The following is a 13,515-nucleotide window of genomic DNA, read 5'->3' on the forward strand; positions in this document are numbered from 1 at the left end:
GATAAAAATATTAAAAAAATAGATTAGCTTCCGTGCAATTCCTATAAAATTAAACGACTTTTTAAAAACTAGAAATAGAAAACACAACTTTAAAATTTGTTTGGAACCACAGAAGACCCCCAAACAAGTGTGATGAATCCAAGAAAGGAAAACAATGCTGGAGGCATCCTACTTGCTGATTTCAAAGTGTAATACAAATGTATGGTAATCAAAGCAGAATAACAGTGGCAAAAAAAACCCCAAAACATAAACAAACAAAATAAGCAAGAGGACAATGGAACAAAACAGAAAATGCAAAAATAAACACAAATTATAATTTATTTGGTAAATTAAGTTATGACAATCGAGTTAAGAGTCTTCTGTGGGGTAAACGATTTTCAGATATACACAGAGGCAATATCGAATTGAGTAAGAAAAGAGAGGAAAAGAATGGAAAACTGAAGCAAGTTTGCAGAAAATTGGACTGGAATAAGAGAAACTGAAATAAGATAATCTGTGGGCCCCTGTCACTGTCACTGTCACTGTCATCCCATTGTTCATTGATTGCTGGAGCGGGCACCAGTAATGTCTTCACTTGTCCCTGTCGTGTGCTAGTGTAGCCCAATGGCATCTGCTCGCTCCAGGAACATGAAGAGCACATTGTTGTTACTGTTACTGTTTTTGGCCTATCGAATATGTCATGGGTAGCTTGCCAGGCTCTGCCGTGCAGGCAGAATATCCTCGGTAGCTTGCTAAGCTCTCCGAGAGGGACAGAGGACGCCCCAAAAGCCTCCGTGGACCCCTGAGGGTCTGTAAATTATGATCTTGGAGCTTTCTGGGTACTAAGGAATGCACTTTAGGGTGCATTAGAGGTGGAAGAAAGGGGACAATACTAAGCTCTATGCTGAGTAAGTCTAGTAAGTAGTAAGCACATAAACACAATTTTATTGCATTTATAGTTCTATATATTATATTATGTCTTTGTGCTTGTGTGTACAGAGAGCATAGAGTGCTGATGCTGATTTATGACATATTGATATGCCAGAAAATGAACTACAAGGAAAGTTCCTCTCACTCAGCTTTATAGGCTGTGGGATTCCTGGAGTCAACCAGTGACCTTTCCAAAGTTAACCTTCATCTCCTTAACTTCTCAGGCGGTAGATCAGTGGGTTCACCACGGTGGTTGTGACTACAGTATAGAAGACAGGCACCACCTTCATTTCCTCCAGGAAGTTTTGTGACCCACTGCGTAAGTGCATATAGATGAGGGTCCTGAAGTAAAGGGTAAGTAAGTGAGTACAGCAGTAAGGTGGGAGGCACAGGGGGAGTCTTGGCTCTGCCACCAGAAGATTTCATCCTCAGAATGACCCTGATGATGGGCAGGTAGGAAATCAGGATAACCACGGAATTGGCCAAAACCACGAAGTTGCCAAAGGAAACAATGCTAATCTGAGCATTTGTGGTGTCACTGCAGGAGAGCTTCAAGAGTGGTGGGAGGTCACGGAAGAAGAAGCTGATCTGATTGTCATCACAGAAGTGATAGATCGCTGACCTCAGCTGGTACAGAGTGGGAGACAGAGACAAGTAGAAGTGAAGGAAATAAGAGAAGTTTATTGGGGGTGTGCTCCCAATAAATGGAACTCTACCAATCTCTGATGAGGCTGGGCAAGAGCTGAGCCCTGGGAGAGACCGAGGGGGACTTTTAAGTAGTCTTGGTGGCAAAAGGGAGAAGAGAACAAAGACCAGTGGAACCGGTGTGCTTGGTCCGGCCCATTACCTATAGGGGATGGATGAGAGGAAGCATGGAATGCAGCCTGGAGCCTTCCTGTCACCAGGTGGGCCTTAAGTCCTGTCTTCTGTCCTAGGGGCAGGGTGATCTTTGATTACGGGAATGTCACTAATTCATCCGCCCTGAGCAAACTTTACAAATGGCTCTGGTATGGCACAGGCGTGGGCTCCCACGACCAGACTCCAGCAGACCCTGGGGCTCATAGCTACTGTGTAGAGCAGTGGGTTGCTGATGGCAACATAGCGGTCATAGGCCATCACCGCCAGCAGGAAACACTCTGTCCCTGCACAGATGGTGAAGAAGAAGAACTGGGCAGCACACTGGCCATAGGAGATGACTGTCTGACCTGTGGCCAGTGTGGCCAGGATCTGAGGGGTGATGACTGAGTGTAGCAGACATCCAGCAAGGAGAGGTGGCTCAGGAAGAAGTACATTGGGATGTGCAGTTGGGTGTCAACTTGAATCAGAATGACCATGCCCATGTTCCCGAGAAGGGTGACTAGGTAGAAAGCCAGGAACACCAGGAAGAGGGGAATCTCCAAGTTGGGGTAATCAGTGAAGCCTATGAGAATGAACTCAATTACAGAGGTCAGATTATTCTTTCATGATTCTTTCAGATAATTCATTCCACCATGCATTCAAGGTGGCCTTGTGCTCTGAGGCAGGGAATGAAGTCAAAGTGTTGAGAACGGAAGGACGGATTCTTGGTCTCTGGGGTAGAAGTTAGGTTTATATTTCTGGACCAATTTATGGAGAAAACGTAAATGTGACTGATGTTTCTTGGGTATCTCTGTTCCTTCCTGGTATATTTTGGAGCAGAACTGTGAGCTTTTTTTTAAATTCAAATTAGTTCTGCTTCATATTTGGAAATTTCTGTGGAGAAAAGAGACATAGTGTGGGTTGGAAAGAACCTAGTGAGCATTTGTTCTACTCCCCATCAGCTACTGGATGCCCTCCTGTGTAGCTTCCGCATGGTCATCCAATTTCTGTGGGAGCCTTTATCTGAGGACGTTAGACCTTCTTATCCACTTTTTGGCCTCATCCATTTCTTTGTCTTCCAGAATTGGGTTAAATTTTACCCTTTCCAGACACAATAGTTCATATCCCTTCTTCTCATGGAGAACTTGAAGATGGTGGAAGATAATGAATAACATTTTATCTATAGTTAGAATCTTGCAAAGTTAGTGATAATAACTCCCTTCAAAATATTATTTGAGATATATATTATATATGTATAAGCTCCTAATAGATAATTACTCATCTTGTACTTAGCAATCTGGTAGTTCAATTGATTAGGTATTTTATTTCAGGATGCAAACTTCCTCTACTAGATATGTTCCACAGAGCTAATGCACAGCAATGGGACTACTATCTACACTGTGTCATTGACTTCTGATTGCTAAGTGATTAATTATAAATATTTTCACCACAAAGAAGACATTATTATTGACTGCTAGAAGTATTAGCTAGTGAAATAGCTATAGATATGTATATATGTGTGTGTGTATGGGTGTGTGTGTGTGTGTGTGTATGGGTATGGGTGTGGGTGTGTCAAAGCAATATGACAGTGTAAGCTAACCAGTGTTGTATATTCATTATATATTGATTATATCAATAAAATGATACTTTTTTGTGACTTCATTCTATGCCATTTTAACCTTGTGTTGTGATCTTTTGCAGTTCATTCATGACAAAAAAGTGAGAGGAAGACCTTGTCATGTCATGTAAAACATGGCTTCCCATTACCGTTCCTTCCACCCAGCATAGACTGGGTATGAGACAGCTACTTGCTAAGGTCACATCACAGTTTCCACCTCCAGATACTATCTAGCTGAAGAATCTTCTAATTTTGTTGCTTTTCTGTGGGCTTGACATTCTGTTCTGAAAATAGCAGCACTTGATAATATGGTCATTAAATTTGAGTCTCAGAATCCTTTTGTGAATGCCTGAGGATATTGAAAGGGTATTTCTTATCTGTGCCATGTTAATGGAACAAACTTTGGATAAAAATTATTAAGTGTATAACATTTTCAGATACTATATCAATGGATTTAGTCATATAAAATTGTGGCTGCAGATAAAGTTAGTGGGTAAGGTGCTTGGCTTGCATGCACCTTGCCTGGGTTCTAACCAGGAACCCAAATAATCTCCCAAACCCCACCAGGAATGACCCCTGATCATAGCTGGGTGTGGCCCCAAAATAAAACCCCAAACCAAAATAGTTATAGAAATAAATTTATTAAAAATTTTCATAAAATGATAAGAATTTGGAAAAAATTTGATTTAATAATTTTCCCTAGTTCCTGGTAAGCCTGGTTATTGTTATTGATCAGGAAATGCCGTTCTTCTTTTTCTTTCATTATTTTTACTCCTATGTTCATCCCCATGTCTTCCCCAGATCTTCATTGGTTTTTATTCTTGTGCTTGTGAAATATGTAAATTTCCCTATTAGTTCAGAACTATGTATTTAAAAAATACATATTTGAGAACTATATTTTAAAAATATCAGTAAGTTTGCTCTTTTTAAACTTACCTTACATGACCTCGTACTATAAATATGACCTTGTTTCTTTTCTATTTGTATTTTTTATGAATTTTCCTAGTAACAAATGTAAATATACATTTTCAGATGCTAATGATTTTTGTTATTGTCATTCTTGCTGTACTTCTATTATAGTTTAGTTACTATTTCATTTAAGACGTTGCTTTTTTTTTTTTTTTGGTCACAACCGGCAATGCACAGGGGTTACTCCTGGCTCTTCACTCAGGGATCACTCCTGGCAGAGTTCAAGGACCATATGGGGTCACTCCTGGTGGTGCTCAGGGGACCATATTTCAATTTCATTTCAATTTCTTCCTATACATCTAATTTTGAAACTGCAAGAGTTCATCCCACCTCCATCCTCTGTCCATCTTATGGTGAGATCCTGTGGTTTTCTCATTTGGGGACAAGATGGTTCAATGTACAGAACAAAGATCAGATAGCAGAAATAGGGATACGTACATAGGCACATTGATTTTGTTCCACTTGTATTCCAAGTCAAACTTTTGCATTAGTTCATATCTCTACAGCAGTTCTTCAAATTGTGTATATTCATAGATATACACATAGATATACATTAATGGATGTACCTGGGGATCAGAGAAGTTAACGAAGATAACCAATTTGCCACACACTTAGGAAAAGACAGAATCACATCTTATCTGGGGTTCTTATATCTCCAATTTTCATGCTCTTCTGTCATGCCATGCTATCAAGTAAGGAAAAAAATGATTTCTGCTGATTCATTTCTCTAATTTTCTTTTTAATTTTTAGATAAATATCTCCGTTTGTTTTTGGAATTACACCCAGAGGTGCTCGGGGCTTACTCCTGGCTCTACACTCAGGGATCACTCCTGGCAGAGTTCAGGGACCGTATGGGGTACCCAGGTTGGCTACCAGCAAGGCAAGCTCTCGACCTGCTGTACTATTGCTCTCACCTCCCATTTCTCTAACTTTAAAATAGCACAGAGTGTTAGATAAATACCTAACTTTTTTGGAAAAAAGAGATTATATTTGATTTTGGAGTGTTAGGACTGGAGCGATAGCACAGCAGGTAGGACGTTTGCCTTGCACGCGGCTGACCCGGGTTCGATTCCTCCATCCCTCTCGGAGAGTCTGGCAAGCTACCGAGAGCATCCTACCTGCGCGGCAAAGCCTGGCAAGCTACCCATGGCGTATTCAATAGGCCAAAAACAATAACAACAAGTCTCACAATGGAGTTGTTGCTGGTGCCCGCCTGAGCAAATCGATGAACAATGGGATGACAATGACAGTGCTCTAGTGCTACAGGTGGTCCAGGTCTTGTCTTCCTTCTAATATATTTTTCTGTAGCTGGCTGTGCTTAGGGCTTATTCTTGGCTCTGCTTTTAGGAATCATTTCTTTGAAGCATGGCTATGGGCACTGGAGCAGATAAGATCCGACCTTGCAGAGGCCTCAAGCGAGGCCTGGTGGAAAGGAATATCTGGGCAAAGTTGGCAAGAACAGGGTGTCAGCGCCAGGTGTTTGGCCTTGAGCCTCACTCGACCTCCTAGTCACATGTGCCAAAGACACGAAGCTGTCACGTATGCTTAGCAGATAAAGCTAACTGCAGCGTCTAGCCTTGATTGGGATTGAACCAGAGCACAGCAGAGAAGAAAAGGTGATAGGCCAATAATGCGAAACTTTATGTGATTGGACTTTCCTGTAAGCCGAGGCCCTCTATAAAATATGTGTGTATTTGGCAATAAAGTGAACAGCCGTCAGCTCTTGCCGGAGGGTTTTTCTCCGCGCACCCCATCTTCCTTCTTCTGATGTCTGCCTGGACCCGGTGCGCAACGTGTCAGGGCATGTTGGGGAAAAACTGTTCCCCAACAACTTCTAGTGGGTCTTGGTGAGCCATATGCGGGTCCAGGGATCAAATCCTGGTTGGTGGAGTGCCTTACTTGCTGTACACTCAGACCCCTGTCCTTTTTTGCACAGAGATTTTCTTCAAAATTAATATGCAGACATTTTTTGATGTTCTCCCTCCCTCCTTCCCTCCCTCCCTCCCTCCCTCCCTCCCTCCCTCCATTCCTTCCCTCCCTCCCTCCCTCCCTCCATTCCTTCCCTCCCTCCCTCCCTCCCTCCCTCCCTTCCTTCCTTCCTTCCTTCCTTCCTTCCTTCCTTCCTTCCTTCCTTCCTTCCTTCCTTCCTTCCTTCCTTCCTTCCTTCCTTCCTTCCTTCCTTCCTATCTTTCCTTCCTTAAAATTTTTTAATTTCTTCTTTCTCTGTAGTGAAAACAAGGCTTTTATTTAATATCTTTAGGGAATTGCAATTTGGGAACACAGCTTGTTAAAGCCAGACAGGTGTTTTTATGTGCAATCTCTCACTGATTGCATTTTCATGTGTAAACAGTGAGAAAGAAAAGAAATAAATAATTGTAATTCCTAGTTACAATTATGATTCTTCCAATCTAGAAATCAACAAAATAATATACTCATTCAAAGAAAACTTATTCTAATACCTAGGAATCAACAAAACAATATACTTATTAAAATCACTATTAAAAGACATACAAGAAGACACAATACAATGGGACATATTCCATGCTCATGGATTGCAAGAATTAATATTGTTAAAATGATCTTTTTCACCCAGTGCAACCCCCATGAAAGTTCCTAAGACATTCTCTAAGGACTTGGACAAATTATGTTAAAATTTTGGGTGGCCTCAAACACTCTTAAATCAAATTATTTTGAAAAAAAGTAGAGGGGGCATTGCATTTTCTGACTATACTATGAAGTTATAGTGACCAAAACAGTGTGGTACTGGAATAGAAGTACTATCAGTCCAATAGAAAGGAGGTGAGAGACAAGACATAAATAAATCCTCAAATGTGTAGACAGCTAATAAATAACAAAAGCATTCGGTATATGTAGTAGTGCAAGGAAAATCTCTTCAACAAATGGTATTTTGAAAACTGGTTAGCCACATGCAAAAAGGGAATCTGATCTCCTATCTCACACTACACAAAAATTAATTCAAAATGGATCAAATAATTTGATATAATGCCTGAATCTATAAAATCCATTAAAAATACACTGAACTTTTCATGATACTCTGGGGCCATATTCAATGATTTGATGCATTGACTATGAAGGAAACAGTGGGAAAAAGAAAAGCACACTAGTGAATGAGAGAAAATATTTGCACATCACATGTCTGACAAAAGGCTAATAGCCAAGGTTCATAATGAATTTACAAACTCAATGACAAATAGCCATTCATAAAATAGACTTCGTGAACACAGGTTTCCTCAAAGAAGACATATAGATTGTCATTAGGCACCTGCAAAAGTGTTCCTCATCACTGCTTATCAGAGAAATGCAAATTCAAACAACAGTGAGATACACATTCTCTCATAGGTGAGAATGGCCTACTTCAAAAAGACTGAAAACAATCAGGACTGACAGAGGATGTGGTATAAAAGGCAGTCTCATTCATGTTGGTGGCACTATCATCTGGTTCAGCCTCTACAGAAACAGTGTGGAGGCTTCTCAAAAACTTGAAAATAAAACCTCCGTATGATCCAGCGAATCCACTCTTTGGCATCTATATCAAGAACACAAAAACGCTAGTTTGAAAAAAATATATATATATATGCATGTCTATGTCCCCTGCAGCTTTACTTACATTAGCCAAGATTTGAAAACAGCTCAAGAGCTCAAAAACAGTAAAGTGGAGTAGGAAACAGTGGTATAAATACACAATAACATACTTCTTGGCTATAAGGAAAGATTAAATTCTTCTTTTGTTGTCCCAGATAATCTTCACAGTAATTACGATAGAGGTCTTATTTTGTCTTGGACTCTAAGACTCTAAATTATTAAGTAACTCTCTATGGTCATGAGATTAGTTCATCAAGGAGCCTGATTTAAACTTGGATCTGTCTTATTCCAAAGCCAAAGTTTTAGCACAGTGATTAATCCCATAATTAGCATAATACAGTGGTTTTCAATGAAATTCTATTCTAAAGGAGCTCTTTTTATCTCCCCTTTGACCCATGAAATTATTAGTATTTTCTAAAATTTACCCAGGGACACATAAACCCAAGGATGCCATAGCTATAGATTTTTAAAACAAATGACCCCATTTTAATTGTGTATCTCATACATGAATGTGGAATTCCACTCTGGACACAATCCCATTAGATAAAAAATAGATTGTAGTGGTCCATTTGCTTCACAGTCTCATATTTCCTAGTTCCTGTGAACCTTACTTGAGAGCTGGTGTCCTCTCAGCCTTACTAAGGTCATAATTATATCTCAATTACCTGGTAGAACAGTCCAGCTGGATTCATCTTAGGTTTGAATGCAACTCTTGCAAGACCATTTTGTACAAAGCAAGCAAGATGCTTAAATAACATGAATATAGTTTGGTAGGTTTCTTCTTTCTAAACAAATCAGCAAGATACTTACAACTTAATCTCTTTTTGGGGGTAATTTGAGGGAGACAGAGAAACCTAGGACAGCACCAAGAGCTCCAGGGAAAAGTTAGTGGTAGAAATCTGAAGGAGAAACCTCTTTAGGAGGGACTCATTATCTTGATCTTAGTATCTCCCGTACATTATCTGAGGATCAAAAGCAAGATCTTGTGGGATTGAATGGCCACTCCCAAGTCTTTCTAGTCTTGAGCTAAGCTCATTTGTAGATTTGTAGTTTCTGCATTGTTTTTGGTATTTGGGTCACAGCCAGCAGTGCTCAGGGCTTCCCCCTTGTTCTGTGAGCAGGGATCATTCCTAGCAGTGCTCAGTGGAGCATAAAGAGTGCCGGGAGAGAAGCCAGGTCAGTTGCATGCAAGGCAACCACCTTACTGGCTGTGCTACCACTCCAGCCCCCTCACTTCTGTAGTTTCTGTTGGAAATAAACTTGTTTTTCTTTGCTAGTGGCCTTGAAACTCCTTCTCTTGCGTGAGTCGGTGGAAATGTCAGCAGTGACTCAGTTTTTAGGACTTCTAATGAGGAGTCTAGATTGCACCAATCCTTACACTGGATGTCAAGTCTCACCTCGGGCCTCAGACCTAGTTATATAGTGTATTCAGAATTTCATTGTTTCAGGTGGGAATGAGATGAGTATTCTCAGTATGTTTCCTGTGAACCTTTATCCTATAGCTTTTAAGTTTTCCTTACTTAAAAAACCATTTCCGGTTTCTCTGGGCAAGCTTCTCTTGCTATTTTAGCCATCAAATCTTTCATCGTCTTTGAAATCCATATTCTGTATTAGAACCATATAATTTCATTTGACATCTCTTGTAGAAGTGATTGTATAGTTTTTATAATTTCCTCTCTCTGTGACTTATTGGGGAGATATGGGATCCTTACTGAATTACATAATAATAATAATAATAATCAGTTTTTCTGTTATTATTAATGTTTAGTAGTCTTGAACTAAGTAGTATTCGTTAAGTTAAAAAAAAGCAACAAGAAACAAAGATATTTTTGGATAAGTGGTTTATGGAAAAAGTGCTCACGTAAGAAATCTGAAACGAAGGAAGGAAGCAGGAAAGAACGAAGCAATGATGTGGTTTCAGTTGGCTTCTGAGTTTTGGCTGATATTTAGGGCAAATTCTAAGTATCAATTACACCTTGTACTCAGTTCTGCTTGACGGAGGAATTTGACCTTCTACAGCTCATGGCAATCATCTGTTGTCTGGAGCTGCTCCTATCGGGTGGAATGTGACCTCCTAGACCTCTCTGGGCATAGCAGGGTCTTTGACTGAGGCACCGGGATCCTTCAGGGATCCTTTTTCACCCTGATTAATTTCAGTGTTTATATTTGGGACACTGATGCTACTTTGTGGAATAGAGATGGACAGTTAGCGTTAAGAGATGGATTAAGGACTATCTTCTGTGTAATTCCTATTAAATTCTACTTGTATTTTTTGAGGGAGGTTTGGACCACATCCAAGGTGTGTTAGAGGTTTATTACTGATAGTGCTCAGAGATCATACCTGGGGAAGACTGGGGGACCATATGCAGTGATCAAACACAGGTTGGCTACATGCAAGACAATCACCCCAAGTGCTGTATTACTTCTCTGGCCTCTCCTTGCACTTTTTTACAAAAGTAGAAAAATATCCTAACATTTGTATAGAACCATAAACAATTTAAAATAGCTAAAGCAACTCTGGCAAAGGAAAAACAAACCAATTACAAAAGTCTGCTACAGGCTCTCCACCGAGATGTGACCTGGGTGGCCGCACGTGAGCGGCCTCTCCTTTGCTGGATGACCATGATCTCGGAGGCCAGCTCAACTACTTTTGGTACCAGAAGCTTCTTGCAGAAATGTCTTTAGACTGTGAACTAAGCCACGGCCCCATGCCACCCCAGGAGGGGAAAGTTTTTTCTCTCTTCGCTTTTCCTTTCTGGGGGGAAGGCGTGGAGACTGCCATCTTATAAGGCCCACTAAAGAGAGGTATGAGCTTGAAATGATGCAATTTCTGGCAGAAATTTCCCTGGACTTAGTTACTAAAATACAGAAATCCAAAACTGCATGGCTGTGATAGCAGCTGCGTGACCTCATATCTCTTCATTCTCAGCAATGGAAAACAAATTATCAAATGCTTCCTTTTCAGCAGGTCTGATTTGGTGGTGGTGGTGGGGAACTCCAAACAATAATAGTGAGTTTTTTTGTGGAAATATTGAATGTAGTCAAAGTAAAGAGAAAGTAAATTGAAAATTATCAGCTCTACAGGCAGGGTGGAGGTGCAGGTGGGAGGGGAGGTATACTGGGGTTCTTGATGGTGGAATATGTGCACTGATGAAGGGATAGGTGTTCGACCATTGTATAACTGAGACTTAAGCCTGAATGCTTTGTAACTTTCCACATGGTGATTCAATAAAAAATTTAAAAAACATTCTGCTATACTAAGCAGTATAGTACACATAAGAACAGTTTTTCAGACAATAGAATAGATAGAAAACCCAGAAACATTCCTCCCACATTTATAGTCCATTAATATTTGATGATGGAGTCAACGGATGAAATGAGGAAAGAAATCCTAGCTATAATGTTGACAAAGGTTCAAAAGGCAAAACTGAGAGGAGCAAACTTAAGGGAAAAAGAGTGGGAAACTAGGCATATGTGAAAATAATTTTTTGTTTTGTTTTGTTTGGTGGCAACACCCAGTGATGGTCAGGGCTTACTTCTGGCTCTACGCTGAGGGACTCAGGGACCATGTGGCTGTGGGGGATTGAACCTGAGTTGGCCACATGCAAGACAAGGACCCTACCTGCTGTATCATCACTCCGGCCATACATATGTGCAAACAGACTTGGGATGTGATGAGATAGACCTGTGAGCCCCAAGCTTCTGTAATTTAAGATGTCTGAGAATAGCATGAGACTTGGCTGCTAAAGAATGTATTTAAAGTAAATGAGAGGAAGAAGAAAGTACCATGCAATTTCTGTGAACAACAATAAAATATTTTTTCAACCTCACTTGCAACTTTTTTTTTAATGTTTCTAATGGCCCTTGTCTACTATATGCTTATTTGTTAGGTGACACAGAGAACTAGTAAGATATATTGACATAGAAGGAAAATGAACCCAAAGAGAACTCCTTTCAGTCAAATTTACATACTCTGAGACACGTGGAATCGACCAGTGACCTTTCCAAAGGCAGCCTTCACATCCTTGTTTCTCAGACTGTAGATCAGAGGGTTCAGCATGGGGATGACTACAGTATAGAAGACAGATACCACCTTCTCTTCCTCCAGGGATTTTTGTGACCCGCTGCGTAGATACATATAGATGAGGGTCCCGAAGAAAAGGGCCACAGCAGTGAGGTGGGAGGCACAGGTGGAGAAAGTCTTGGCTCTGCCACCAGAAGATTTCATCCTCAGGATGGCCCTGATGATGAGCAGGTAGGAAATCAGGATGACCAAGGCATTGGCCAAAATCACGAAGTTGCCAAAGAAAACAATGATAATCTGAGCATTTGTGGTGTCACTGCAGGAGAGCTTCAAGAGTGGTGGGAGGTCACAGAAGAAGAAGTTGATCTGATTGTCATGACAGAAGGAAAGGGTGAAGGTACACGTGGTGCGTAGGATGGCCCCCGACATGGCACAGGCGTAGGCTCCCACCACCAGACTCCAGCAGACCCTGGGGCTCATAGCTACTGTGTAGAGCAGTGGGTTGCTGATGGCAACATAGCGGTCATAGGCCATCACTGCCAGCAGGAAACACTCTGTCCCTGCACAGATGGTGAAGAAGAAGAACTGGGCAGCACACTGGCCATAGGAGATGACTGTCTGACCTGTGGCCAGTGTGGCCAGGATCTGAGGGGTGATGACTGAGGTGTAGCAGGCATCCAGCAAGGAGAGGTGGCTCAGGAAGAAGTACATTGGGGTGTGCAGTTGGGTGTCAACTTGAATCAGCATGATCATGCCCATGTTCCCGAGAAGGGTGACTAGGTAGAAAGCCAGGAACACCAGGAAGAGGGGAATCTCCAAGTTGGGGTAATCAGTGAAGCCTATGAGAATGAACTCAGTTACGGAGGTCAGATTATTCTTGGCCATGCATTCAAGGTGGTCTTGTGCTCTGAGGCAGGGAATGAAGTCAAAGTCCTGAGAACGGAAGGACGGATTCTTGGTCTCTGTGGTAGAAGTTAGGTTTATATTTCTGGACCAATTTATGGAGAAATCTTAAATGTGACTGATGTTTCTTGGGTATCTCTGTTCTTTCCTGGTATATTTTGAAGCTGAGCTATAAGATGGTATTTTTTAGACATTCAAATTAGTTATGGTTTATATTTGGAAATTTCTGTGGAGAAAAGAGACACAGAATGTGGGTTGGAAAAAAATCTAGGGAGCAATTTTTCTGATCCTCATTGGCTTCTGAATGGTCTACCCTATCTCCTCCACCTAGTTATCCAGGTTCTGTGGAGCCTACATTTGTGGATAGTTCTACCTGCTAACCCTCTTTCAGATACTCATTCTTTGTCTTTTATACATTGACTTTAAGTTTTTACTTTTTGGACACAGCAATTTGAATCCCTTATTTTCATGAAAATCTTTTGAAGTTAAAAGAATCTGAATCTGATCTAAATGTTTTCTTTCAGTATTCTCCAATTTTTGCCCATTGTTTACTTAGATATTCTATCATGTTTTTATCATCATTCAGTATATCATGTATAAAACAACTGTTATATTTATGCTATTAATGTATTTTCCTTGATGATATATATTT

At 40.7% G+C, this 13,515-nt stretch overlaps 1 protein-coding gene and 1 pseudogene across 1 annotated transcript; both read right to left on the reverse strand.

Moving 5' to 3' along the window:
* Nucleotides 1-1,121: 1,121 nt before the first annotated feature.
* Nucleotides 1,122-8,628, reverse strand: LOC129406026 (olfactory receptor 9I1-like; annotated as a pseudogene).
* A 3,272-nt stretch (nucleotides 8,629-11,900) lies between these two features.
* On the reverse strand, nucleotides 11,901-12,845 carry LOC101546073 (olfactory receptor 9I1). Its single transcript, XM_004620455.2, has one exon. The coding sequence runs from the start codon at nucleotides 12,843-12,845 to the stop codon at nucleotides 11,901-11,903; it is 945 nt and encodes a 314-aa protein (XP_004620512.2).
* Nucleotides 12,846-13,515: the final 670 nt, after the last annotated feature.

The sequence above is a fragment of the Sorex araneus genome, chromosome 6 (assembly GCF_027595985.1).
Source record: "Sorex araneus isolate mSorAra2 chromosome 6, mSorAra2.pri, whole genome shotgun sequence".
NCBI lineage: Eukaryota > Metazoa > Chordata > Mammalia > Eulipotyphla > Soricidae > Sorex > Sorex araneus.